This window comes from Macrosteles quadrilineatus, unplaced genomic scaffold (genome assembly GCF_028750875.1).
Source record: "Macrosteles quadrilineatus isolate MER2022 unplaced genomic scaffold, UCM_ALF_1.0 Scaffold_8__2_contigs__length_117827958, whole genome shotgun sequence".
Lineage (NCBI taxonomy): Eukaryota > Metazoa > Arthropoda > Insecta > Hemiptera > Cicadellidae > Macrosteles > Macrosteles quadrilineatus.
This window is the reverse complement of record NW_026542601.1, coordinates 62014282-62042197: the sequence shown is the minus strand read 5'-3', so window position 1 is coordinate 62042197 and position 27916 is coordinate 62014282. Positions and strand designations below refer to the sequence as shown.

Genomic DNA, 27916 nt, shown 5'->3' with positions numbered 1-27916 from the left:
ACAGACGAGACTCGAGCAGCCGAAGTAAACATGGCTCGGCTGCTTGTTTTTGATGGATTTGTGTTTATTTCCGCAATTGTGTTTTTTGGCTATTTATTAGGTTTGAACAAATTTTTATCCAAACACGGAGAAAATGGATGTGACATGACATACATGTATGAATACCCTCAATTCGTAGTAAGTATTTTTTTTTCAACCAAGACGTATGTAATAGGTTAGTTTTAGACATGACTCACTCTCTCCCTAGGCTAGGCCTATGTACACAGTAGTTAGCCAAAAAAATTTTTTTATAAAGCTTTTCCTTTAGTTCATACTTCATGGAATTAAGGGTACAGTTGCTTAACTGGGCTATGCTAATATCGATTGAAACTATCGATTTGCAATTTTTTCACCATCAACAAGTTTGGTTGGCTAGGTTAGGTTATGATGGTTTAATTTTATAATAGATATATTTAAAAATATTATAATCAATAATTTCAACTCAATAGTTTCAATCGATATTAGCATAGCCCAGTTAAGAAACTGTAGGTACCCGGAAATAGTTCATAATTTTGCAATTGAGTATGGAAAAAATCTAAGAGAAGATAGCCTATTAGAACCTTGTAGGCCTAAGCCTAATTAATTTATTCTGCAGATATAAATAGATATATAGGGCCTAAGCTAGGATAGGCTAGGCACTTTTTCTTAAGTTTCTAACATGAATGCTGAAGCTTCTTAATATCAATAAGCATAAGCAACATTTTTAAAAGGCCCGCAAAAAACTTAACTAATTGTTTAGTTTATCGATACCGTACTACAAATAAGTTAAGTTAATTAAGTTAGACAACTCTAACTTTGATTTTGGCAAAGAAGTGGTGAGGAGTTGTTTGCTAGGATAGGTAACTGTTTCGAGGATAGGTTGAGGATAAGTTAGGGCCTATAGTGTTTTTGAAAATATGGCTTGCAGTGTTCCATGGGGTCCGCCAGTCTCAGTATTGATCTCAATGCCTCCTTCTGTAAAACGAGAATTTTGTTGATGTTGGTTGCTGATGCTGCTCCCCATGCGGTGATTCCTTATCTAATGTGTGGATGCAAAGATTGAGTGATATGCTATGAATGCAGTTTCTTCGTTCGTCAGTGTTCTAACTTCTTCTTATGACATGTAGTGAGGAATTGAATTTTTTACATAGGAATCAATATATTCTTGCCAATTCAGGTGGTTGTCTAAAATGATTCCAAGAAATTTTGTGGAGTTGGCTGTTGGTAGGTACTTCAAAATCTTCCCAGTTATTGTAGTTTTCTTGTCTTAAGGTCTATTGCTTGACAGATTGATGTTGCGTTTTCCAGGGTTGAATTTACTATGGTGTTTTTGTTTAGAGGATTTATGAGGGGGATTAAGATTGTTACAATCTGAATGTGCTAAGGCATACCGGTACCGGTATTCTATTATAACTCACATTAAAACCATTAAGTTTATCTATCTATAATAAAATCCAATGTATGTTTGTTTGTTTGTTTGTCCTTTATGGACTCCGAAACCGCTCGACAGATTGTAATGAAACTTTCAGGCATTATTAAGCATTAGGCCTATTCAAGGATGGTTTGTGTGAAGTTTGGTACAGATCCGTCAAAAGGGCTCCGCCCCAGTGGCTCTGGAGTTTCCCATGTTAACCTTATGAGTACTCATTTTTAAAGGGAATTAAAGAATCTTAACAGCTGGTTCAACTAAACAATTTCATTCTTTGATGTTCAATAGCATTAAAAAGTTAATAGGTTCACCAACAGGGTGCAGCACTATTATTTTTTTTAAAGTTACGACAACAGCTAATTTGAAACCTGGAGGCGAGCGACCTAACCTGAAGGCGAGTGAGCAAAGCGAACGAGCTCCAACCTAAAGTTTAATAAGCGTAGTAACTTCAATTAGGACTTGATTGAGCCATGCGAACGAGCTCATCTTGAAAATGAACGAGCATTGGCATAAAACCACATTAGGACAGGACGACGTCTGTCGGGCCAGCTAGTAACTTATAAAAAGCATGTTGGTCAACAAAGCTAACTTAGATCATTGAAAGTGTCTTTAAAAATCAATGGTTTGTGTAGCTAAGGATCTTACCTTAAATTGATTAAGTTACCATCCACACTTGTGCTATATCATAAGCTTTAAAATTAATTTAGGCCTACACCTCAATTGTAAAACTGCTTAAGTATGGAAGTAGTGATGTAAAATACCTGGGTATTTAAAACTCGGGGTAAATACCCTGGGTATTTACCCGGGTAAATACCCATAATCCAGAAATACCCGGGTATTTTTGGTATTTACGAAATCGATTGAAATTAATTCATATTTACCCCTAAATATGTTATTGTTATCATTACATGATAAATTAGGATAGTCTGTAACACCTTTTACAGTAACTTGAAGCTTTGCTAGTACCTTTTATTGAATGATTTAGCACTTTTTTGTTATGAAATCAAGACAACACCTCATCAGAGAAATAGTGAACCTAAACCTACTTCTACTGTTATTAAATTATGATGGTTAAAATGTGTATTGTGTAAATGGCTTAGAAGGCTAGACAGACCCAAAGCCTGATTGACATAGGCAGAATGGCAGGATACTGAAAGTACAGCAGACTCCCTCTCATCCGGACTCCTCGGGACCGAGGCTAGTCCGGATAACGGGTTTTCCAGTTAAACCGATATCCCCAAAAAATTTTTGTATCACAAGTTTATGAAATTAGTTTTTTTTTGTACCATTGATACCAACAAAAGATCTAGAACAAAAATATTATTAAATCCTGCCATCCTACAGATTGAATTTTTTAATTATTTTCTTAAGTTGTTTACACATAGACCACTACTAGGTTAAATTTTCCTGTTTTTCTAAAAAATAACTATTACTTTACAAATTATTTTTCTTCACTTTTAATAAAATAAATTCATCCATCTAAGTTATCATTGAAATTAAAAAAAAATATATAAGTAGTCAGTACCAGTGCAACCATGCGACCAGGGTATTTATGCTTTATGCTCAGACCTGGGTATTTATGGCGATTATACCGAGAAGTAAAATGCTAGTAGTGTCCATATGAAATTTTGTTTAACACATTTTATTATCATTTTACTATCCTTATAGGGTAATAATTGCAAAAAAACATCTCAATCTTCTCTAACTTTAATACAAATTATAAATACCCAGTTTTTGGGTATTTACCCAGGCCTGGGGTAAATACCCAGGAAATACCCAATTTATATTTACCTACCCACTGGGTATTTACCCGGCCCACATCACTATATGGAAGATTTAAGTTTAATCCTATTATTAAATAGGCCTATCTATAAAATATTACTGTGTGTTTATAGAAAGTTAGCTTGCCACCGAATGTGACTGTAGAGTACCGTCGCTATGGACTCTATGCATACAGCGAAGGTCGACAGACGCAACAAGTGCGCAACATGCAGTTCTCGGGAATACCCGTCCTATTTATACCCGGGCAGGGCGGATCTCTCAAACAAGGTTTGTCTTTCCTTGTCCTACTCTAACTCATGCATTGACCGTTAAAATACAATTTTCAGATATTTCAGACTGGTGCTTAGTGACAGTCAGTCTCCTACCGGCCAAGGGTTGGTTGCAAAATATTTTGGTGATATTGTACAACAAATCCCCTCACTAACTTACTGTAATAGGCCTCCATTCACAATAGCCCAGGAACTAGTTGTCCAACATTTACAAAGCACATAGGTAAAGATTGCATCCCAGACCAAACTGCACTATGCAACTGCAAATTTTGTGTTAAATTATATTTAAAGTTAGAATTCAAAACCGGCCTAACCTAAACAAATTGAAACACATTTAAAATCCACAAATGTTTTCCAAAATAAAAATGTGAGGCGCATGCAATAGCTAATTTATCTCAACCTATTGAATTTATTATCTATTGCATGCGCCCCACGTTTTTCATTTTAAATCTTACAAGTTTATTCTCTCCACTTATTTATAAATTATTTTCAATTTTTTAGTGCGTTTAAAAAAGTGCTAATTTAAAAGATTTTTTTTTATTTATAAATTATATTATAATTTTTAGTTTTTAATGTGTAAATATGTGAAATCTATTTTATATGGCCTGTTTATACAAACTAAAACTCTTTTAACTGTAATCATATGTTGTTGCCAATAGTCTCATAATCATAAAACTTAAAATCTCTCGGGAGCAGAACCTGTAGCCTATATCTTAACCTCTGCTCTTTGAACAAACTGTCAGATTAAAGTATATACAGCTGACTCCAATTCATATATTATTTACATTCTTCCAAAATGTAAACATTGAAACTTTTTAAGCCCATGGGGCGTAGCCCAGGGGAAGTATGAAATAGTATATTTCATTACTAGGACCGAAAGTGGCATTTTGCGGCGCGCGCTCAAGTTTTTGTGTGAGGCGAAGCCGAACACAGGGAACCCCAATTTCACGTGCGAGGCGAAGCCGAGTATGTGAGAGTTATCTTCACGTACGAGGCGAAGCCGAGGACGGGAATAATGGAGCAAGTGCCGGATAATAACTTTCGGTACGAGTTATGAACGATACTTTTCATCACAGCGCATAAATACACAAACACAGAATAGCAGACCTCAGTAATATTGCAACTGTTTTATTTCTCAATTAATTAGATTAAACATCAAAATAAAACAAAATCTTTGAAAAGAAAATCTAGGTTTGTTTTTGATTAACTTTTAAAACAAAAAATAGGAGAAAATATTCTAAAGGTAGCCTACGTATATTTTTCAATAAAGTTTGTTTATACAGTAGAGTACCGCAAACTCGGCACTCGATAACCCGGCAGTCTGGATAACTCGGCCATCACCTGGCTCAGAAAATTAGTGATTTTTTGAGTCCGAGTTAAACATGGACTCAAGCCAGCTCAAGTCAAATCATTCTCAGCTCGTACAAATGATTTGTTGTACTATATCTGATGACTTATTACTAACTTGTAATATAAATATAAATAAAATAGGTAGTTAATTAGCTTAAAAATTGTATTGTTCTTATTTTTAACCCTAGTTCCCGATAACTTGGCATTTCACAAACTCGGCACCCTTCCAGTCCATATTACGCCGAGTTTGCGGGACTCTAATCAAAATAAAAGAATAAAACAACTTTCAACCATACACACAGCTGATTCCAATCATTAAATTAAACCGTAACAAAACATTAGCGCGCGTAGTGAATAAATGGAGAACTAATTGAGAGCGAGAGAAAGTAAATTTAGAGCGAGGGAAAATCAGCTGATAGATTTTCCCTCGCCCTAAATTAGAGCTTGGGAAACGACTTCTTTCATTGATGTCAGCTGTTATCGAAAATAGTTACTTTCGATTCGGAGTGATGAAAATAAAATGATTTAATATTACATTGTCATCCATTTGTGAGCTATATTTCAAGTTTCAAATCTCTAGCTCATCGGAGAGTTAGTTTAAAAATCGATTGCAAAATTTTACCGAACAGACAAGAAAGCGAGTTAGGCCTAATAAAAATGTTTTAAAATAATATAACTCTTTTTAGTTTATTTATAGCACAGATATTGTAATCATCAAAAGGTCTATGAACATTGTTCACTAATGGCTAGTATATTGTGTTACAGTCAGATCGTTGGCGAGTGTTTCCCTCAGGAAGTCTCTCGGCTCAGACTTGCAGTTTCATTTTGACTACTTCACTCTCGATCTCAATGAAGAGTACTCAGCCATGTTTGGTGGTGTACTTCAGGTATTGCACTCAATAACTATTTTCCCTATTTTAAATAATTTAGATATTATTAATTCTTTGGAGTTATTGCTATGGTTTGTGCAATGATATTAGTGCTGGTAGTTAGCTTACACTTTTATTTGTTTGTCCATATTCTTTAATTTTTATAATAAAATAGTAGTGGGCTAACGAGGAAACTATTGATGACAAAACTGTTTAAACTTCCAGGATCAGACGAGGTTCGCTGTCCACGCAGTCCAGAGGATTCTCTCCCTGTATCGTAAAGTGAGGCCGGAGTCTATAGTTCTTGTGGGGCATTCCATGGTACATTTATATTTTAATATTGCATGAAACTTTAACTTAGAGTATATTTTATATAAAAAGAAAACACTTTATTTTACAATTTATACATATTTATCTTGTGAGTTAATATTTTTGGTATAGAAAGTGAAGTATTAAAGAGTGGATCTGTTCATTCAAACAAAGGATTAATTAAGCAATTAATGTACCGTAAGTAAGTACCTACACTGTATTTGTTGTTGTGTTCATGTAATGCTGATGCATGTGTGTTGTAGGGAGGTATGATAGCCAAGGGGATGTTTCTGGAGCCAGATTTCCCATCCCACGCTATACGACTAGTGATCACTCTCGCCACTCCTCACTCCCCCGTGCTGTTGACTGATCCTTTGTTAAAACAATACTATGACAAAGTGTCCCCACATTGGGCTATCAGGTAAAAAACTTACTTAGCTTAGTTGTATCTAGGTTGGGCCATAGATGGGCGACAAAAATTCAGTTAGCATTGTGTACGCACCAAAAGAGTGGAACTACTGTGAAACTTGCTTCGGCTGTTGGCACGACAGTCTGGCAGTGACAGTGCTTAAAATTCATCTTATAAAAGTGGTTAAGTACGGTCTGTAGTCATTTTATCACAGGGGGGAAATTGTAAGCTCACTTTTATAGACAACTTAATTTGGTATGCTTATCTGAAGAGGAAAATAGAATTTTTTGGATACCTAATTTGAAGCACCAACTCATACAATTTTTTAGGAAAGACATCAGTTCGGTAAACCTCAACATCTTTTTTTCAGTTGAGATGTTGACTGTGAATTATTTAAAGATAACTGCATCCACACCATGTCTGTTGAGATATCTTAAACAATGTTAGTAATAAATATAAACTGCCTAGTGCCTTGGTTTGAAGTGTTAACTGTGATGTTTGAATACAGCCTCAAACAGTACATTGTGACTTAATAGTTTGTACTGTATTTTAATGAGTCTATGCCGGTGCACATAGCCATAAGAGCAATGAATTAAAGCATAAATGTTCAATGAAACAACATGAACTCTCATTTTCTGGCTTATTCTGTCTTATCTTCAGCTTTCTCAAATTTGTTACTGTTAGTATTTGCTTCTCACTAAAATTTGTTGTATTTTTTTGTAATATTGCTAAAAAAAATATATGTATCTGCTTCTGCTGCAATGATATTGATTGTTCAATGTGTTTCAGAAGTAACAACGTAACTGTAATTTCTCTGGGAGGAGGAGTGAAAGACCTTGTTGTCAGATCAGGATTGACACTAACCGACCACGCAGATATCAGTGCCTTGGTGAGATGTAGCAAGTTAAATGTTGGAAATTGACATCAGTTACCTTTGAAGAAAGTTGTAGGAGTTGAAAGTTGTGTAGTCACTTCACCATAGATTGTCGTGATTTTTAAATAACAAACACATAAGTTTAACTGGTTCACATCTTTCTCTCCTAAAGTATCGTCAAACGGATCACCCTCAGTTACAAATAAATAACATTGGGTTTAAAAATTCTAATTGATCGAAACTGCTCTGCAGACCTAGAAGTTGAATATTGGTGTGGTTTCTTGCTTCACCAACACCAGTTCTCATAGGCCTAGTGCTAACCGAAGCACTGTTGTATATGCATATTTGTTTGTAAATTTTGAAAATTCAAAAATGTTATCATCTTGAGTAGACATTCTAGTAATAAGTTTTATGTGAGTTACGTTAACTATATAAACATTTCAGAGCTGGAACTAATTTTTTCAGACAACAGCTGTGTCAGAGGTGTGGATGTCAGTGGATCACTTGTGTATTCTGTGGTGCAAACAGCTGGTACTGGTGCTGGTGAGGTCGTTGTTTGACTGTGTGGATCTCCAAACACTGCAGATATCCCGGGATCACCAGCACCGAGTTGACGTCTTCAAGTACCACTTGTTGGAGGTAAGATCAAAATAACATTAATTTATGTAGCTTTGATCAATACAGTGCTAGTGTGCCCTGTCGTTGGCAGTTTTTACACTTTTAGCTATGGACACCGTTCTTGTTACTACCTAACATTCTTTTCCTTTTGTTAGATGCTCATCATTAATTAATAGCACAATTACAAAAAACATCTAGGTCCTGAATTAATCCAGTCCAGGACTGAACCAGCGACCTTCAAATTTGAAGGCTAGCACAATTACCACTTTTAATTGATTAAAATTTGAACACAGGATTCCATCTGAACCAATCAGATTTGAAAGATGGGGAGTCCAAGGTCCACTGTGCAAGATATTTAGACATTTTATTCTGGATACAATTCTGCATATTTTGATACTGTGAAAGTTACTATATTTTTCTATGTTTGACAGCGGTCGGCAGGCAAGAGATTCCACGACTCTATCCACCCAGCCCAAGTAACACTGCAGACACAACGGACAGAGTGGTACGAGCTGTCTCGTCCGCGGTGGCACGACAGTCGCTCGTACCTGCCTGTACCTTCACACATCCTGCTGCATCTACCCTCCACACAGGACATGTTGGCAGTGACAGTGTCAGGACACAAGGCTAGGGACTGGCTGTTCACATGTAGTCATCTGAGCAGTGCTGACGGTGGCCGCAGATCTTGGTGAGCAAATAACCATTGCCAGAACACCTTTTTTATCTACAGACGCTAGAAAGAGCCCATTCTCTTCTATCGCTAGATAATAACGGCTTGGTTGTATCCTCTTTCATAACCAAAATAAAACCTAGTTTAATCCAAAACATTATGTAACAGAAAACAGATAGGTAATCTTAAACTACCGTAGATAAATCTTATGAAAAATGTAGGCCTAGCTCATTTAAAGTAGGTAGGCCTTCATAGAATTAAATTTTGAATATAAATATCCTATAAAAATCAGTAGGCCCTATGCCCTATTGTATTAATTGTACTGATCTAAGTTAAGGTCTAGATAGGCCTACTCAGCAGACAATCTGCAACCAACAAAAGAAAATTGAATCCTTCACTCTGATTTGGTCATCTCAATAACAAATGCTACATGGTGATGAGGGGCAGTGGGGCTTTTATCAATTTATTCTCGTGCTAAAACCTTTCCTGTCTTTTCTGAACTTTGTTAAAAATCATACCTTTTGTGTTGACCTTCCATCTAAACGGCATTGGTTCTGTAGATAATGTTTCTTGAGTCTTACCACCCAACCTCAACCTATACAGATACAAATCAATAAAATTTTTACTCTTAGATTGATTTTAGTACCTTAGCAAAGCAGGGTTAGATTACTTTGTATCATATCTTTCCATCAGTATTATGTTTTCTTCTTTCCCCCTTAGATTTACAGACACTTATCAGGAATCCATTTTATTCAATACAAATTTTCAAAAAGAATTAAATATAAAGTGTGAATAATTTTAATTTAATTTTACAGTGCTGTTGGAGAGAATCTGTCAAGCCTGGGACGTATTGCTCCGACCAAACATCGCAAACACAAGGTGGCGCTAGTGAGCCTCCAAGACTTGAGGGTGCGAGGTCAGAACTATGTGGTCATCCGGCTACCCGCATCAGACGAGCCGGTAGGCCTGCATGCTAGCTTCACTCATAAATGACTGTAAGGGTTGTATATAGTTGTTGTTTTTTTTTTATTTATGTAGGCCTAATGCAAATAAAAGTATGCTTACCCTTTATCATAAGCCTACAAGGTGTTTTTTACAAAACGCAACCCAAATTACAACTGCGTAGTAGAGTCATTGTTTACGTTTAGGGACAAAAGAAGCTTATGACTTGGCAGCTCTGTTTTCTTAAATCCATTTTCGATCTTTTGGGAGTTTATTATGAATTGATTAATGCTCATTTATGGAAAATTTAGTATTTTATTGTTCATGTTTACATTTTTTACAACCTATAGTTGTTTATGGTTTATTATGTACCTACCTACTGGAATCTTACCCATAGGTATTTAAAAACCTTTCTTGACCTTGACTTAAAACAAATTATTTACTTTATTTTATATGTATTCTCCAATAAAACAAATGTAGCAAGGCTGCCAGCTTATGAGCGTCTTTTGTTTCTTGCAGAGGAAAGAAGCAATGACTCCTACTTGTAATTTAGTTGTACAATAGCCTAGTTGTAATTTAGGTTGTGTTTTATAAAAAAACTCCTTGTATAGCTGAAAAGTAATAAATGAAGTTACAAGAAGTATTGTACCTTATTTGTTATAAGAGCAACTTTTTTTAAGTTGGGCACAAAGTCCTATCCAAAATAGTACAGTACCTAACCTACACATACAGTGTTACATTATTTAAGGGTTTCGTTAGTGGAACGTTTCTGGTTGCACTAATTGAAATGAAAACACCATTTGGGAGTGAAATAAAACCCGGCCGACTACATGTTTACGGTTTACTGGAATCTTGAGGACTGGAGAGCAAGGGGGGGGGAAAGTGGCGTGATGGGTTGTAGCTGTAGCCAATCCGGGAGCTTTATTGAAATCATATGATATGACGTCAAAGTCGCCTGATCGTAGTCAGGCCACAAATGCAAAACACATTGCCAACTCTTTTATAACACAAATAAATATATCCCAACAATGATAACATTATGGTACATTGTATACACTACAGTTAGCCTGAGCATGTACATAATTTATACGTTTTAGTATCACATTGTTAATCTTAATGGCTACAATTATAAATATATACAGAATGCTCCATTGCGGTTTATTGCCATGCTTCATGGAAATTTGGTCTGTAAAGTTAAACTGCCAGTCTTTTATCACAAACATTACAGTAATACTATCTCACGTAATATACTCACCTATTTTCGCCTTATCATTTTAATATTTTGCCTCAGAGATCACTCATCCAAAAAGGTTAATGTGGAGATACACTGATATGTGACAAAGAGAACTTGTATTATCCTACTTGTAATCTTTTTGTTTAAATGGATAAAATCAACATAAAAATCGATCTGGAAAACAAACGGAGGACATTCAACTTTAAAATCTTGCCTTGCCTTGGCTAATCCAAAACGTGCAGACTAAAGTTTGATGAGCCAATCCTACAAATATTTAGTGACTGAGTAGCTTTAAACAAGCATGTTTCAGAGCAGTCTTTAGCTTTAAACACGCATGTTTCAGAGCAGTCTTTAGCTTTAAACACGCATGTTTCAGAGCAGTCTTAGAATTGTGTAGGTTGTAACATTTCCAAACCAATCTACCACCTAGTTACCATCTACAAATATCAATAATCTTTTTCAGACATCAGTTAGCTACGATGTATTTTCTACCAGAGAGCGAACCATGTCAGTTAGCCTTCCGAAGTGGTTCGCTCCTCTGCAGACGACGGTGATTGCAGAGACAACCAAGGAGGCAGTGTTTTACGTCTTGGAGCTGCCTCAGCTGGAGCGGCCGTGGCAGGCTTACCAACTGTCAATCTCTGTCCTCAGCTGCTCCAGTGCTACCAACCTGAGTCACCAAGCAGTGGCTACACTCAGAATACCATGGAGTCACCAGCACTACAGCGTTGTTTTGAAGTAAGCTGTAATTACAGTGTCTCTTCTAGGAATGATACTAACTTTTGATGATTAGCTAGAAGTGTGTGACCCTGAGACTTTTGATCAAGCCAAGTATTTTTCCCTGTGTTTTAAGCCACAGTTATTTTTATAGATGAGCTTTTGTAATGTAATGTCCTTTAACCCTTTGCGATCGGAAGGCCAGCAGGAGTGGCAGCGAGTCGGAATTCTATCTGTACTAACCCGGTTTTGACGGTCGGACGGCCAGCTGTACTGGCCAAGTCCAAGGCATTTGCCCCCTCGGCATTTATCATGGCGGCTCGCTCCTGGCAGCTCAGAATTGTTTTCACTGAAAGCCTGCAATGTTAGCACAGGAGATTTATTGTAATAAAACAATTGTAATTGTATACTGACAAAAGTTTTATTTTAGCCTATTTAAAAAACAAATAAGATATTGAATATTAACATACATTTGTTTGATATGATAATAAAAAGTGATACAATTTATGTATTTACTAAACGTGTAAAATGTACGAGTATTTGTCACTCATACAAACAAGCTGAATCTTCTAAATCTTCTTTGATTTTTACTCACAGTAATATTTTTCCAAGTAATATTCGCCCATATGAAGTCCTGGATTACTGTTTAAACAAATTTTATAAAAACAATTAACATCGCTTTCGTGGTCTGATCCATAATAAATACCAGGATTGTCAACATCTTCTTCTTCAGCAAATAGTCTCTTAATTCGTCTGATCTCAAACGATCATCCATTATTAATAACTTAAATATTGAATAAAAACAAACATAGTCCCATTCTTACTACTAAATGTTTATACGAGATAAAACAGTTTTATTGTAGGCCTAATTATGATAAAAGTTTAGGCCTATACGTAAACGTACAAGTGTTCTTAAAATTACCTCAAATATACACTAAAACTTAGTTAAAACTACAAATAAAATCACAATTAAAATCACGTAAAACTGAACCAAAAACAATGATGATTATGACAGCACTTGTGACAGAACAACTGCTGGTCAGCTGGTGTGTATTTTAGTTGTTTCCGCCACAATTGTTACGATTAAATGTTGCTAGCCTGCTGATGGTTTAGTTTAACAATTCCTCACTAGGTTAGAACATTCAACATCATACCAGTCAGTTTGGAATATTACAAACAAAAAACTTTGTTGTCGGTCAGTCATGCTGGACGCAAGAGCGTTCGTTGGATTTCATGTTGGCCTGCACCGCTAGCCGTCCGATCACAAAAGCCAACTGTTGTGGGAAAAAAATCTGACTTCTGCGCAGCACGACCGCTGTGGAATAGCGGCAAATATTCATTCTGATCACAAAGGGTTAAGAGTCCTTGTAGCCTAGACATTCTAACCCATAAAACAATTAAAGAACTACAAAGTATTTTGATCCCACAGTATACTAGATAAGGTAAATGCACCAGTAGCTGACAGTGCTCCAGAAGCTGACAGTTTGAGTTTCTTTACATTATAATGTGGTCTCTTATAAATATTTACACATGATTGCATTGTTAGAAAAACATATGTTTATTCTTGATTTGTTTACAAAAAAATCTGTGAAATTTAGCCCATACTCGCTGAATGGTGGTGGTTTGAAAGCGACCCTTTCTGTACACATCACATTTAGTCGATTCCCTTAGTGAAATTGTTAAGAAGGTAAGTTTGGTTTTTTGTCATTTCGCTAAATTTCTTAAATAGTATTAATGGTTAGGCTCATTATTTTTATCAATTATACCTTTGTTGACAATTTCATGATAAAATTGGGGTGTTAGGGGTTTTGGATTTAAAATTATATCAATGTCAGGCTTTGGTACACAAAAGCCATACAAGTTCCACTAGCTGACAGGGGATATTTTTGCTATTTGCACAATATTAAATTGGTTTTACCCATCAAAATTTGCATGCTATTTATAGTTTATGTGATTTCACATTTTTATAAAATATTTTAATTTTTTAATTAATAAGCCAAATGTCTTAAAAAAATGTATATTTTTTTTTTTAAATATATATATATATTTTAATGTAAATATTTTTTATTTTAAAATATGTAAAATAAATTTTCTCAATAACGTTTTACATGATTTTATTTATAACTTAATTATTAAGTTTGATTTTATTCGTCTTATAAATTATAAAACCCTTAGGTTTGGCAGCTAGTACATTTATAGTTTCAGTGTCAGCTACTGGGACAACTGTCAGTCAGCTACTGGTACAAGCACTTTTTTCACTGTCAGCCACTGGAACACGTACAAAGGTTGAATTAAGTTTAAAAATGTTATAAAATATATTTAAAAAACCCTTTTTGTATGACAAATTTGAAAACTACACTAAATTTTGAATCCCATAAAATCCGTAATATCTCTTTAGTTCCTATTTATTCAAAACCACGGATTATTAAGTGTGTATAGTTTCTTATACTGTCAGCTACTGGTGCGTTTACCTTATTTAAATTACAATCGCTCTGGTGTTTGAAAAAATATTTTTGGATGGTGAATAACTCTTCAGGGGCTGTTTGAAATTAACAAAATTGACATTGCTCTTATAGCCGGCAAATCCAAGATGGCCGTTAGCTTCCATGGACTCTCTTGAAGAACAATTCAAGACTAAAAAGAACATGTCTAATCTCACAGTATACTAGAGATTTAAATTATAATGACTTTGATGTTTGAAAAATATTTTTAGATGATAAATATATCTTCAGCGGCTGTTTGAAATCATCCAAGATGGCCGCTAGCCTCCAAGGACTCTTAATAAATTGATGTGTCACAATTATGCTTTTCAAAGTGCTTTTTTAGTGAATTTCCCATACAGGGAATAAGCTATTTAATGATTCAGAGTAGCAATTATTGGCATAGCAAATGAATACAGTACCTAAAAGTTATTTGAAAGAATAAATATTTGACAATCAACAAAAACATTCAAATAAACAACAAATAGATTTGAAGAAGAAAAGTCAAAGGAGTTTTATACATAACAAATGATCATCACTTGCTGTCACAGAATATTGTCTCATTTTTACAGCAATCCCGGTGACATTGTGTAAGCCTAGTTGAAATCTGTAATATTATGAGAGTAAAAGCTTGGCTTGTCTCCATTTTCTGACTTGGTGTTCCATCACTCCAGCTTTAAGACTAGGCTCTGCTCAGCCCGGAAAATTAGTAGCTCGCACACATTTAATAACCCCCCATAGGCTCTTCTTTATTTTCCAAATTTTTCAGAGCTATACATTTTTGTTATTTTTTACAGGAACAGTCCGCTGGCAATATTACCAATCGTACTGCACACAGCAAGACCCTCTGAATGGACTGGCGCAGACCCTTATGTAACTTTGTTTCTTGATCCACAATGCCAGTATTCTATAGGGTAAGTTGTGTTTTACTACTATTTTGTTTTAATTTGTTATGTGTGTTTGTATAGATTTAGGTACTTGTTAATTGTTCAGTAGCTGTGCACTATTGTACAGATTTCTACAATGTTGAGGTAGGTCTAGATACAGTCTTTGGTTTAGAGAGAAAAATAAGAAAAAGCTTTTATTCAATAACGTTCAGTTGGATACAGATTTTCAGGTTTAAATGTATTGTACCTCGCAATAGCTGAAATTTGCTAAAGAATTAGTTCACGATACTTAGTTTGCTAATAGTCTTACCTAAAACTTTCCTTCTAGGGAATGTTTATGTTTATTTTTTATTCACACCTTATTCCATGATTAATTTATCATATAGTTTCTTTTAAATTAATATTAATCTAATCAATGCCAAAGTATTACTGTCCAAAGACCATCTTATGTCACGTTTTGACATAGACAAAATAGATAGAAATTAGATAGGTTTGACAATAGTCAAAAGTGTTTGAAAATTGTAGGTACCATTAAACCTTAACAACTTTGGCTTTGCTCCTAGTAAGTGATAGACCACATTCTATATTTGTTTGACCAATCGATAATGTTTGTTGTCACAGACTGGACAAATGTTAGGCCTCACTGCTTGCTATTGATCTGGTCCTCTTCAATAGTCATGGTGAACAAACAAGATACAAGTCATGAATCATTGATTTTGATTTCACAAAACAACTAGCCTGAAAATCTGTATACATTAAACCCCCAAATTAACTAGTGGTTCCAAGACAATAGCAATAAACTGAATACACAAATAAAAGAAACTAATGGCTTGTAGGGACATAAGTCCCTAAAAATTTCAATCATTTAAAACAAATTGCTCTAGAAAATTTCAATGATTTTAGAAATAAATAACAGTGCACATGTGAATTACATGTTGTATCATTTTTATTTTCAGTATAATATACATCCTAATACAGTAGACTCTCGCTCATCCGGACTAATGTGGCGGATGTTCGGTCCGGATTACGAAAAATCCGGACTATCGAGAGTCGAGCAAAACAGTACTGTATACAGCCGTTTTTACAATTTTGTTCCAGGTCCACAGTATTGATAGCCGGGCAAATGCAGTTCCACCGGTAATAATTTTTCACCGCCGTGTTATCTGAGTTTTTGAACATCTGGTAGTCTCGGTCCAATTTAGCTCGGATAATCGGACTTCTACTGTACTGTGCCACTAAAAAAATCACTACTGTCAATCCGGATTAGCGGGAGTCTGGACAAGGCCGATCCGTATGAGCGAGAGTCTACTGTATATGTTTATGTATACTGTGTCTGTAGCCTATGTTGTCTAAAAAATGTGGCATGGCAAAGCCTACAGTAGAAACAGTGATATACACATTTTTGAGATGTGTGTTATAGGAGTAACAACTAGTTAAAGGGCTCAACAGCATTCCATTTACTTAGACATGCATTCCAAAAATTAAATCAACTTTTTATGTAAGATTAATAAATCAGAAAGAAAATGTTATACTTTGAAAGATAGGCCCTAACCTGTTTAAGTATAAGCCATTAACCAATGGATGCTCACCGAGGGTTTTTCTCTGCAGTGTTGACAGCTCGTTGGTAGACACTCTAGCCCAGATAGTCCGTCTGTACTCCAGTCACATTGTCGCCTATGTGGCGGCCATCTTGTTGTTGACCTTACAACATCAGCTGCTGGTGTTGTCCACTCAGAACCATTGTCTGTTGTTTCATCATGCTCTGTTGGAGGGAGCCAAGCCATACTACATACTGCCAGCGGTCAAGATAGGTTCAACCCTTCTGACACTGTAAGTTTTTATGATTTAGCAAAAAATGTTCTCGGTCAATTTTTCCTATTAACCATAGTGTTCTGGCTACTACACTCCCACAACTTTGCGTTGTATTTAATTTAGCAATGATTTTACTAATTTAAAATGATAAAATAACTTCTTTTGTATGATACACTCTGCTAAGCATATTTTGATCAAAATTGGTGGTAGCAAATTTAATTTCCCATAAAGGGAATAAATTATTACTGTAGGTCTCATGGTGAGACCTAGTAGCTACCTTTACCGCTTTACTTTTTTGTTTGGATGACCTTAGATGCCAAAAACGACATGCATTCAAATCCATATATCTGTGTATATTTTAGCATGAAAACCCGAGCAAAAATCATCTGATTTTGATTAAAATTTATACAAACAAGGTTGGTTATTCATTTATTCTAACGAGTTCACAAACCACATGATCGAACAATGGGAACGGAGTTTATGGCCGTGAAAGTTTGTATTTCCCCATTATTGACCTTCAAAACATAAATTTCACAATTTCTTTCTAAACATGATATTTACCTATCATAGATTGCTTTTAGTCATTTGTTTTAGACATTGTTTCCTGTAAAGTTTATGAATGAATAATCTAATTACTACAAAATAGTGAGAGTAAAGGGTTTTGTTTCAGTGTGCCTGAGCCTCTGAAGTCACTTCTGCCCTCTGCAGATCTCACAACCCTGCAGCAATCTGGACTGGACTTCATGCTTCTTCCTTTGGTTCTGTATGCTGTGGCCTTCTCCATCACCTTCCTGGTGGGCCTGTTGGCCTACGCGGGCGTCGTCTGTAGCGGATCCACCATCAATAAGTTTGCCCTAAAGTAAGTACAACCTGTTGTTGATAATAATAGCATGAAACAGTTATTCTCTTACAGGTATTTTTGAGGGGTGCTATAACTGGCATTATGGGTCTCGAACCGAAATGTGGATGCTTTGGTCTCCAGCAATGGGGGCAAAATCTTGAACATATTCTGCAGTCTTGGAAGAAGCAAAAACATTTTTTGAGGTCAAGGTAAAATGTTAACGTCTTCCTTAGTCACAGGAAAAACTTCCACAGTCATGGCAAAATTGTAATGGTCTCCTCCAAACCTGGTGGAATCGTCAAAATTCTTCATGGTAACAGAGACATCATCATCTTCTCCTGCGATCAAGTCAAAATCATGAACCTGGTGCAATAGTGACATCAATTTTCAATTGCCAAATTGCTAGAATAACACCAAGGTTAAACTTACTCGTTCACACCTCTAATTCAAATAGGGATGTGTCGATTCTCGAAACCATAGTTCTCGGATATTGGTGTTAATATCGAGAATCGATCTTCATGAGTCAATGCTGATTCTGTTACCCTGCATGACTGTGAGGATCGCGCGATCCAAGAATTGCTGATGACAACGATGATTTTCACACCACAGCAGATAGGCCAACTCAGAATTTTGCTGTCATATGTTTCGGTAATGTTTATGGTAATGTTTCCGTTACCATGGGAATAATCAGGATTTTGCCATGACGAGGGAAACGATGATGATGTCTACACAACTGCGGGATGGGATCAGAATTTTGCCGCAATCATAGGAGACAATGATGTATACAAGACCGGAGATATTCAGGGTTTTGCCCTGATTGGGGTAGAAAATAATAATGTCTACAGGACTAGGAGTTATATTCCCGGTTTTGTTTGGATCAGGGTAGATGAATGTTTCTTTGACCATTGTTTTTTTTTTTCTACGATTGTAGGCACTACCAGACATCAGGCCGAGCAGGGAGACAAGCGCTCTGGAGGCGGTTTTTTGGGGAAAGATCAAATAAAAGATCAGTCTGATGTACGGAGTGAAGCGCACCGAGCTGCCGCATGCGCTAGCGTTGATAGTTCTAATTTAATATAGCAATTAAACTTTTTAATTGGTTGAATAAATAAATGTTGGGCAATATTTTGCCGTTATATTTTTTTTTGCATTTAAGTTGTAATTTTGTGGTTTGTTTGTTCAAGGTTGAAAATAGATTTTACAAGTTGAAGCTGTTAAATCAATGACATTAATAATGTTAGACTTGACTTGATGTTATACTTAAATTCTTTCAAAATTGATATAAACATTAATATTACTGAAGCAAATTAAAATTATCATTATGTAACATGTTATTTCATGTTTTATTACTGTCTCTGCGCTCTCACTCACTCACACTCTCCCTCCATCTCTCTCTCTAAACTCCCTTCTGCCGCGCTCGGTAGAACTCGCCTGGTCTTGGTCTTGTTTGGGGAAATGTTCAGATTGAAATTTCAAATTTTGCTGATGTTTACCTCCCTTCTCCCTGCTTGGTCTGGGGTTTTGATCGGAAAAAAGATTGATAGTGTGTCACCGCCTTAAGACAGTCAAAACACCGCCACTGTCCTTGGAAAGGTAGTGGGGGAAGCTAGATGGCACATCATGTCATTCGCTCGCAGATTCTTTTATTTCGACGCGCTTTATCAAATGTGCGGAGTCTGAGTCCGCGGCGTTGAGGCTTAAGTTTGAATGGGCTAGTTCGAATTTTTCAATGCTGCTTTCTTTTTTCCTTTAGCCTACTTCAAAAACCCCCACTGCTCCAAAATTATTCGGTGTAAAAACATGAAGACAGGGGTTGGTTTTGTAAAGTCAATCCACGTTGGATATTTGGCAAACTAAAAAAAAAATTTATTGGTATTGAAAATAGATTTTTCAAGTTATTTTTAGCAGTATCAAAGGATGGATCAATTTTGGTATCAACACATCTATAAAATATAAATGTCAGAACTGACCAGACAGATCTCTTGGGAAAACTGTTGACTGGGGACGTGGTGTTGGTCTGTTATCCAATCCAGCTGCTAGGAGGTCATGAATTGTAGATATTTATAGGCATACACTGTGAATGCTATGCAATACTCCCTGGTGTGGATTAATGTCGACACCAGAGAGTACTATGACGATCATCAGAGCTATCCTGTTAATTATACCAATTTGTCAATTATAAAGCAAAAATGTGGTTCGGATTCCACTCTAAACTGTAGGTCCCTTTGTTGTCATTGCCTGTTATTAACTAACAGCTGTGTCCAAGGAAAATGTCACTAACAAGACTACAAGATCAGGCCATTTATACCTGGCTTAAAATAGCTACATTTGTATGGTCGCCACGCCATTTCATAATAAAGTATTACAGAATCAACAATTGTTATGTGTAGTTTTAGGAATACTCAGTAAGCTCCTATGTTGCAGGTTTGTTGGCAAGTTGGCAGGGGTCAGTAGGACCTGGACGGATTGGTTAATGGCTGCTGTTGACAAAGTACCTTGTGTAGTTAGTGTTGCAATGGTGGCAATACTGCTGACCTCGTGTGGAGGACTTGCAATGGTCATCGGGACAATATACTATTTTATGAGGGTGAGTGGCTTCCTTTTAAATATTTAGTTAATTTATGAAGAAAAACTGTTGTTTCACACTTCAAGGCAGTTTTTCCAGTGTAGCTTGTCACAGCATTTCTTGGCGAGGTACCAGAAGCCATACCGCTAGCACTAGTGCTTAAATAGTTAGTCAAATGTTGCCAACTAGACATATGCAATTAGATTTTTGATGTTTAGTAGAGTAATGTCCTGCATGTAAGACTTAATACCCCCGCCGCAGCAAACCTGCAGACTAAGCGAATTTCCATTAACCTGATTGGATTTACACTAAAATGCCTCCATAAAAATAGCACATTTATTTCCTTTTTAAATAGAATTAGTTTAACGAGAACTTAGGTTTGCTGCAACAGGGAGGGTAAAAAAGATGTTTTATAAAATAATAATAGTTTAGTAAGAATAAGAAATAAAAGTATTTTCCAAAATCAATCAAAATATGTTCATAAACAAGCAAACTACAACAGTTGACTTATTCTCCATAAGAATAACATGGGAATTTTAAAATTAAATTTTTTTTGAATTTTCTCCGTAACAATTAGGCGCATAATAACGCTTCAATATACTAAATTATTTTTTTTTTTAAGCTCTACATAATGGTTTAAAAAGAAATTGTGAAATTTTGTGTTTTTAGGGTCAAAAATGGGAAAAACCTATTTTTACCCCATAAAACCCCCCATAAACCCCCGTTCCCATAGTCCGATCATGCTGGTTCGCGAACTCATTCAAGTTTATCCCGCCTTACACCTTCAAACCAAATTTTATCAAAATCGGACAAAAATTACTCAAGTTATCGTGCGGATGGACACATATATATATAAAAATTTGAACGAATGGTGTTTTTGGCCTCTGGGGACATCAAAATGAAAAAGTAAATCGGTCCTGGGCTTAGGTCTTACCATGAGACCTACGGTAATAGCTACTTCCCTATAGGGAAATTCGCCAAAAGGATACAATGTAAAAATATGTATAAATATTAAATACTAATTAAATAGTTTTAAAAATTCTCATGTTGAAGGGTTGGAAAATTTATTTGTTTGTAATAAATAGTTAAATTTTTAAATAAAAGTTCTAAAAATGCCTATAATTTTGGTAATGAATCACACATTTTCCTGGTCTGTTATTGAATTGTAAACTTGATCATTGCAGGTATGTGGAATGTATGAAGACTACATAGAGCAGCTTTTCTTTGCACCGGTAAAATACTTGAAGGACACTGTAATGGCACGGTGGAAAGGCCAGCCTCGAACCATGATTGTAGACGACATGATCAGAGTACGTATTATTACTGTAAACAAATTACTTTATTTGTAGGTTTATCCATTTGCCCATGAACCCATACCCAGTTATTTATTCCAGGAGGCCGAAGATCTGTTATCGCTAAAGAACCTGACAGAGTTTAACTTCCATTTGACTCTTGTTCTACTGTGGGGAACTGGAACGATGGTCTACCTTCCCAGTGTTCTAGTGTGGGCCCACAACTTCAAGTAAGTAACTTAACTTGAATTTAACGTGTAGTGATTAGCAGTAACAAGTAACACTGTTGTAACAACTTTGTGGTTTTGGATGAATTTTTGTGAATTCTTAAACCGTAAACAAATGGATTCTGTTACGGAATTGGTATTTTCCAATCATAATTGTGTTTCAGTTTACCACACTACTTCACTAATTTTTTTAGTCAAGCCTCTTCTACCATTTATATCTTAGACAGGTAGAAGGAATAGGTTTTGACCTCTTGATCTGCGATGTTGTCAACACCCTTTTATCAATTCTTTTAAACACTTAAATAATTAAACACTTTTATCAATTCTAGTAACCTGATAGGCCTTGCACATTTGTACTAGGTAGTAGGTGCCGGTAGGCCTCAAATGTCATAGTAAATGCTAGGCACATATCGGTACCCCACAAGTGTTTTAGACTTATATGCCCACAAAAGTAGGCAGTTTTAGTATACTTTTAAAACTTGATTTCCCTAAAATTGTAATTGATGTTTTGTAGGTACAACCCAGTACTGGACCCAGACCCAGCCACACTGTCTGTGCTTGTCTCCAGTGTTTGTATAGCCTTAGTGTGGTCTGTGGATACTCCTGTGTGTTCTGAGAACAGCGGGTGAGTTGTGATCTCACACTTTGTCATTGTACCTATAAATAGCTGTATGAATGGCAAATCTTTAATCAGTTTTACTCTTAGTTAGTTTTTCGGAGAGAAAAAGCCCTTGGCTTGAGGAAGAAATTTTTTTATCTAGAAGAGCAGAAACGTTTCCATGTGTGGTGCCAGGAGTGCCACCCCTCTACAGCTAGATTTTCAAAAAAATTAGTACCATGTACCATGTAGCATCCATGTACCTATTTTATTGTTAATTATGCCTATATTTGATAGACAAGTTAGTTTTTAGAAGATTGATGCAGATGATGTGTGCATGAAATTGAGCACAGCATGTACAATTGCAAAACTTTTAATTTTATCAAGATATAAAATTTTTACGAGACGCAGCCTATTGCGCTCTTGAGATCTTATGACAGTTTTAAAGCCAGAATGACTTAGTTTGCAACCACTTGCAGTCACAAGTTGTACCAGTAAAAGATACAGAAAAAATTGAACATTTTGTGAAAAGTAAGCTGAGATCTAGAGTTCATTTAACATTTTAAAGATTTAAAAAAGTCTTACAAATCGTGTTGCTATTTTAGCTCCAATTTTTTTAAATTGTGTGGGGGAAATCCCTGGATCACCTTTTTTTAATCCCTGGTAGGTCTGCCACCCCAATTTCCAAGATCCAAGACACCCCTATAAAGAAAAGTGATACACAACCAACAGAGAATTAAATTAAGTCGGTTGACACCACTCAAGAAGATAAAAACATATTAAACTTTATTTGTCTACCTCCTCACGAAGGCTTATTCAGAAGGAAGCTGTTGAATAGCAGTTACAATTTTATGTTTCAGATAGGCCTACATATTTTTTTTCTTTTAAAACTGGTAATATAACTAGGATTAAACTATAATTGTCTTATTATCTTATAATTTATCATTCAAGAATTGTAATTTCTCTACAATTTAAAAATATGGTAAATGCCGAAATAAATTGAATGACATAAAATAAAGTATTCCTGGCTGTTAAACTGTGCAGCCTTGTTACCTAACTAATTAGGCTGTTTTTTATGCTGTATTTGAACGTAGACAAATTGACATGATCTGATAACTAGCATATAGCAACAGACATTGCATAAAGTGTTTATAGTCATACTAGCTGGCCCGACAGACGTCGTTCTGTCCTAATGTGGTTTTATGTCAATGCTCGTTCATTTTCAAGATGAGCTTGTTCTCATGGCTCAATCACGTCCTGGTTGAAGTTTGTTTGCTCTGCTTACTCACCTTTAGGTTGGAGCTCGTTTGCTGCGCTCACTTGCCTTCAGGTTAGCTCGTTCGCTACGCTAACTATAATGCTTAATAATGCCTGAAAGCTTCATTACAATCTGTTGAGCGGTTTCGGAGTCCATAAAGGACAAACAAACAAACATACATTGGATTTTCATTTTATATAAATAGATAATTCTGTGTAGTTGCACAAACTATGTCTTTGGTTATTGAGTTGATCATTTGTATCTAAGAGCAATAAAGAGGATTTGAATTTACCTGCCACCGCACTCAATTCTGATTCTGGATCACCCTTCTTACTCTTCAGCCCAGCTCTTGCCTTTCCTTGATTTCTTTCTGTACTACTGTACTGTTCTTCAAATCAGTCTTGGTATTCCTCTATTTCTATTTCCCTTAGGATTCCATTCCATCCAAGAGCTTGCCTGACAATGTTGTCACTGTCACTGGTCTTCTAAGGATTTGGCCTTGTGGTAGCATTATTGATAACTCATAATAAAACCTAATGTAGATTAATTAAGTAAAGCATAAGATTCAAGGGCAGCTCTAGGATGGATTTTTACGCCCCAATACATAGTTTGACAATAATGGTTAAAATATTATACACTACATAATACGATTTGATCATTTGTTTGTTAAATCATCATATTTCTCAATGTGTAAAAATGTTCATGAGAGGCCAGTTTAAAACTGATTTATTTAGGACCTATAAACTGGTCTGAGTAAATATTGGAGTGATATTTGCTTATTATGTAGGTATGGGTGGATTATTCTTCTGGGGAGTTTTTTTTATCCTCTGAACTTTTTGAGTGATTTAGGTACAAAGAGGGGTACATAAAGAAAGGAGTTAGTTGTTATTTGAGGTCCCCCTATTACATGTGCATGTTTGTTAGTCATAGAAAACATCAATTGATTAATGAACATTCTAAAGTGCAATTAAAAAATCTAAACTATCTGAAATTTACAGAGGAATGTACAAGCACATGGCTAACGTCATGTTCGTGTTGGCAACACTCACTCTGATCTACTGCCCAATTAGTCTGTACAACCTGCCCACAATAATTACAGCAGCTTTTGTATGTCTCGCTCTGCATCAGCTGTACGAATGGACTTGCCAGCGGTTTAGTGGCAGCTCTGATGAAACGTTGGCGACTACTGAAACCTTGGGGACTGAGGAGAGTGAAGACGACCCTTCCAAGCCAGCAATCAAAGATTCACCAGACTCTGATGATGAAACAGAATATGACGATTCAAGGAAAAACTCAACGTCTGAAATATCTATGTCCTCTTATGACGCAGTTTCACTTGCAGAGTTAAAACTCATTGCTAGAGAAAAAAATGAGGGTGAAGAAAGTGATGAAGAAGAGGAAAATGAGGAAGAGTCAGAAAATGAAGATGATGAAAAGGATGAGGATGATGAAAAGGTTGAGGGTGATGAAAAAGAGGACAATGATGAAAAGGAAGAGGAAAGTGAAAATGAACATAACAATGAACAAAATTATGAACAAGAGAAAAAAGACTTAATAAACAAAAAGAAAGGAAAATTTGAACAAAATGTACTGAGAAAGCGTAAACAAAGGAAAGACGAAGATGATTCAGAATAAGCTGTTTACCAATGAAGTGAAGGATTTGACACATCTAGTCAAGTTATTGCCTTAAAATAAGGCAGAAAAGCATTTAACATACGAATAGCTAGAGTCAAATGGAGTATAGACGTATTCTTATTGAAAGAATGCGATCGCTTTGAAAACCTGATATATTACAGTTTTATTTTTTTGTATCATTGACCAAGAAATCGATTTTACGATTGCAAAGTAGGTTTTGACATAATTAGAGTGGTGAGGGAGAATTATTTCAAAATATAAATCACACTTATAAAGGAAAGCAAATATGATTTGCTAACAATGTCTCAAATCATTATAAATGAATATTGTGATTAACGGACAATAGTCTGAGTTGATATTATTAGTTGGTAGGAAAATCACTTCATATATTATTTGATCTATCTTATTCTTAATAAATTGGTAGGACCACCTATTTTATCACCGAAGTTTAGCTGTCAGTTTTAATGCAGCAGTGAGTTAAACTTGAATGTTATAATGTTTTGTAAGTTGTATTAATCATGTAATTTTCAAACTGAAGAAATATTAAAGAGTACTGAGAAAAAAAGCCATAGCAACACAGTATGAACTTCCATACTGATTTTAGGTTAGCAACAGAAAAAAACCTCACTTGAATGCAAAATATGGTTTTCTTCCTTTGAAGTATTAAACATCATTTTTCTTATGACATGAAGTTTGCCTTTTCAATTTGTTAAAAATAACTGTATGAAGAAAAATTTTAAAGTAATAAGGCGTTTTACATTCAAAACTGTATATCTAGATAGTTTTGGTTTTATATATAGATTTGTATATGGTCCACTGTAACACTTAAGATTGATATTGTTTGCTAATAATATATTTTTTTTAAATACCAATTCATATAAAAATTTCTATGTTTATCGGAGTATGTAATTACTGTTAAATACATCCATATTTTACGATCCGTCCTAGAAAAATACCTGTGTGAAACGGTTAAGGCCTATTATAGAAATCATTGAATTTATAGTTTAAGTAGATTCAAAACATTGTTAAACATTATTTTTATTTTGGTAATTCTCACCCTATTAAAAGAAAATCGCCCTAAGAAAATGGTAGCAACTTCTTGCTAATAGTTGAACATGAGTCTCATCTTTGTGATAAGAGTATATATTATCATTGACAAAAGCCAATGATTTTATGTTTTTTTTTTCTTTATTCTTTTTATATGTTACACCTTTGATTCAAATAGCAATGCACAATGCATTGAGCATTGTAAGTTGGTATTAAAAAACTATAGATTTGCAGGATTGGTACCAAACAATAAAATAAAGTTAAAACTTTGTTTGACTTTATGTGTTTTTTAACTCTACTTACAATACTTTGTTACCTGTTTGCGAGTGGTAGTTTTAGTAGCCTACATTATGTTTTTTACAACTGCTTTTGTTTGTGTGTTCTTCCTATTTTTTTTTTAATTAATACCAATAAGTCCACTTAGCTTTACCTTGACGCGACGTCTAAAAAGCCTCAAATTAGGATTAGAATTACACCTGTAGATACATTTGAACAATATTTAATGGAACAGATAAGGTTTGGTGCGGAAAACTGTGATAGTGTCTAGGCAAAGTCAGTATTATTTTTGAAATCTCACAAGCACTGTAGATAGGCACAGCTCAAAAGTTATGATAGATAGGGTAGAAAAGAGTTAACATACTTGAAAATGGCTCAGTTTAAAAATATTATTCTTTAAATTGGAGTTAAGCTCATAATTATTAAGTTTAACCATTCATATTGCTTTTTAGTTTTTATTTATAAATTATTTTAAGCTTTGCTTAAAACTGACCAAATGTTAAGGCCTTTACATCAGATCAAAGTTTGTTTGATTAGTTTTATGTTTTATTAGATTTAAGACTTTTTTGTTTCATTTGGGTTCTTTAGAATCCTCCTGTCAGTATAGTTATCATATTAAATCACCTTAAACTATATTTAAAATGTATTCAATTTTTACTAATTTTTATTTGTATACAATTTGTATAGGTTTTTGTCAGAAATTTTTTTCCTGGAATTTCTCCAGTTTTCAGTTATTTATTTTTTATTTCAGAGATATTATATTGTATTTTGTGTTTTCTTGTTTTAATTTCATTAAGATTGTGTTATGCATTTTTTTAAATCCTTACCTTAACCCCTTCTTATCCAAGTATCAACATCAACTGTGGTTATATAAGTATATATTAAATACCAAGAGTATTAATGTATTGTTAAATTGTATTTCTTTGTTATAAACTAAATCTGGTTAATCCAAGCATCGTTTTGTGTGGTGTTTTGGGGAAATTGCCAAATTGATAGGCTCCGAAAATTTTTAATGAGTACAAGAAAAATAACTATGGTCATAGACAAGAGACAATATCCTAAATTTGTTATTTAAAAGGCCTAATTTAAAAAAATGAAACTCTTTTAGGTTTTGTAATTTGTTAACACAATTTTAATTTTGAAGTGTAATAGGTTAGCCCTGATGGTGCTGTAGACAAAATGATAAAAGTAATTAAATTGAGCCGATAAAAAAGATATCCTCCAAATTTGATAGGGGTGTTTTACCATTGAGATTCCAGATTCCTATAATTGTGATGTCGGTAATTTCAACCCTACATCAGTATCAGTAATCTACTTTTTACTTATTAGACTGAGCAAACCAGGTTAAGAAGGTGTTTAAGAGTAAGATCGTTCCTACATTAGATCAAAGTTGAACAAACAAATTTGATGGGTTAATTTGTTTAATGTGACTACTTGTGTGTTATGGTATTTTTGTTTGTTTGTTTGCTAACGACAACATCTTTAGATGTGTAAGAAATAAAATAAA

At 35.0% G+C, this 27916-nt stretch overlaps 1 protein-coding gene across 2 annotated transcripts; it reads left to right on the top strand.

The window, feature by feature from the left end:
- The first annotated feature begins 23 nt into the window (after nt 1-23).
- LOC129001628 (GPI inositol-deacylase-like) lies at nt 24-26910 on the top strand. 2 transcript variants are annotated; one of them, XM_054428995.1, is made up of 18 exons: nt 24-177; nt 3343-3496; nt 5614-5735; nt 5943-6038; nt 6290-6447; nt 7225-7324; nt 7775-7948; nt 8359-8615; nt 9413-9557; nt 11237-11511; nt 14768-14884; nt 16466-16687; nt 17340-17528; nt 19935-20097; nt 21261-21386; nt 21471-21598; nt 22110-22220; nt 24450-26910. In XM_054428995.1, exons 1-18 carry the CDS (start codon nt 31-33, stop codon nt 25084-25086), a joined length of 3321 nt encoding a protein of 1106 aa, XP_054284970.1. In that variant the 5' UTR covers nt 24-30; the 3' UTR covers nt 25087-26910. The 2 variants fall into 2 exon arrangements, with proteins under 2 accessions (XP_054284970.1, XP_054284971.1); XM_054428996.1 differs by having other exon boundaries at nt 24580-24919.
- The last annotated feature ends 1006 nt before the right edge of the window (nt 26911-27916 follow it).

Coding starts and splice junctions, on each gene's coding strand:
- LOC129001628 (XM_054428995.1), top strand. CDS start 31: ATGGCTCGGCTGCTTGTTTTTGATGGATTTGTGTTTATTTCCGCAATT. Junction 7,325..7,774: donor ACGCAGATATCAGTGCCTTG/GTGAGATGTAGC, acceptor TAATTTTTTCAG/ACAACAGCTGTGTCAGAGGT. Junction 16,688..17,339: donor GGTTCAACCCTTCTGACACT/GTAAGTTTTTAT, acceptor GTTTTGTTTCAG/TGTGCCTGAGCCTCTGAAGT.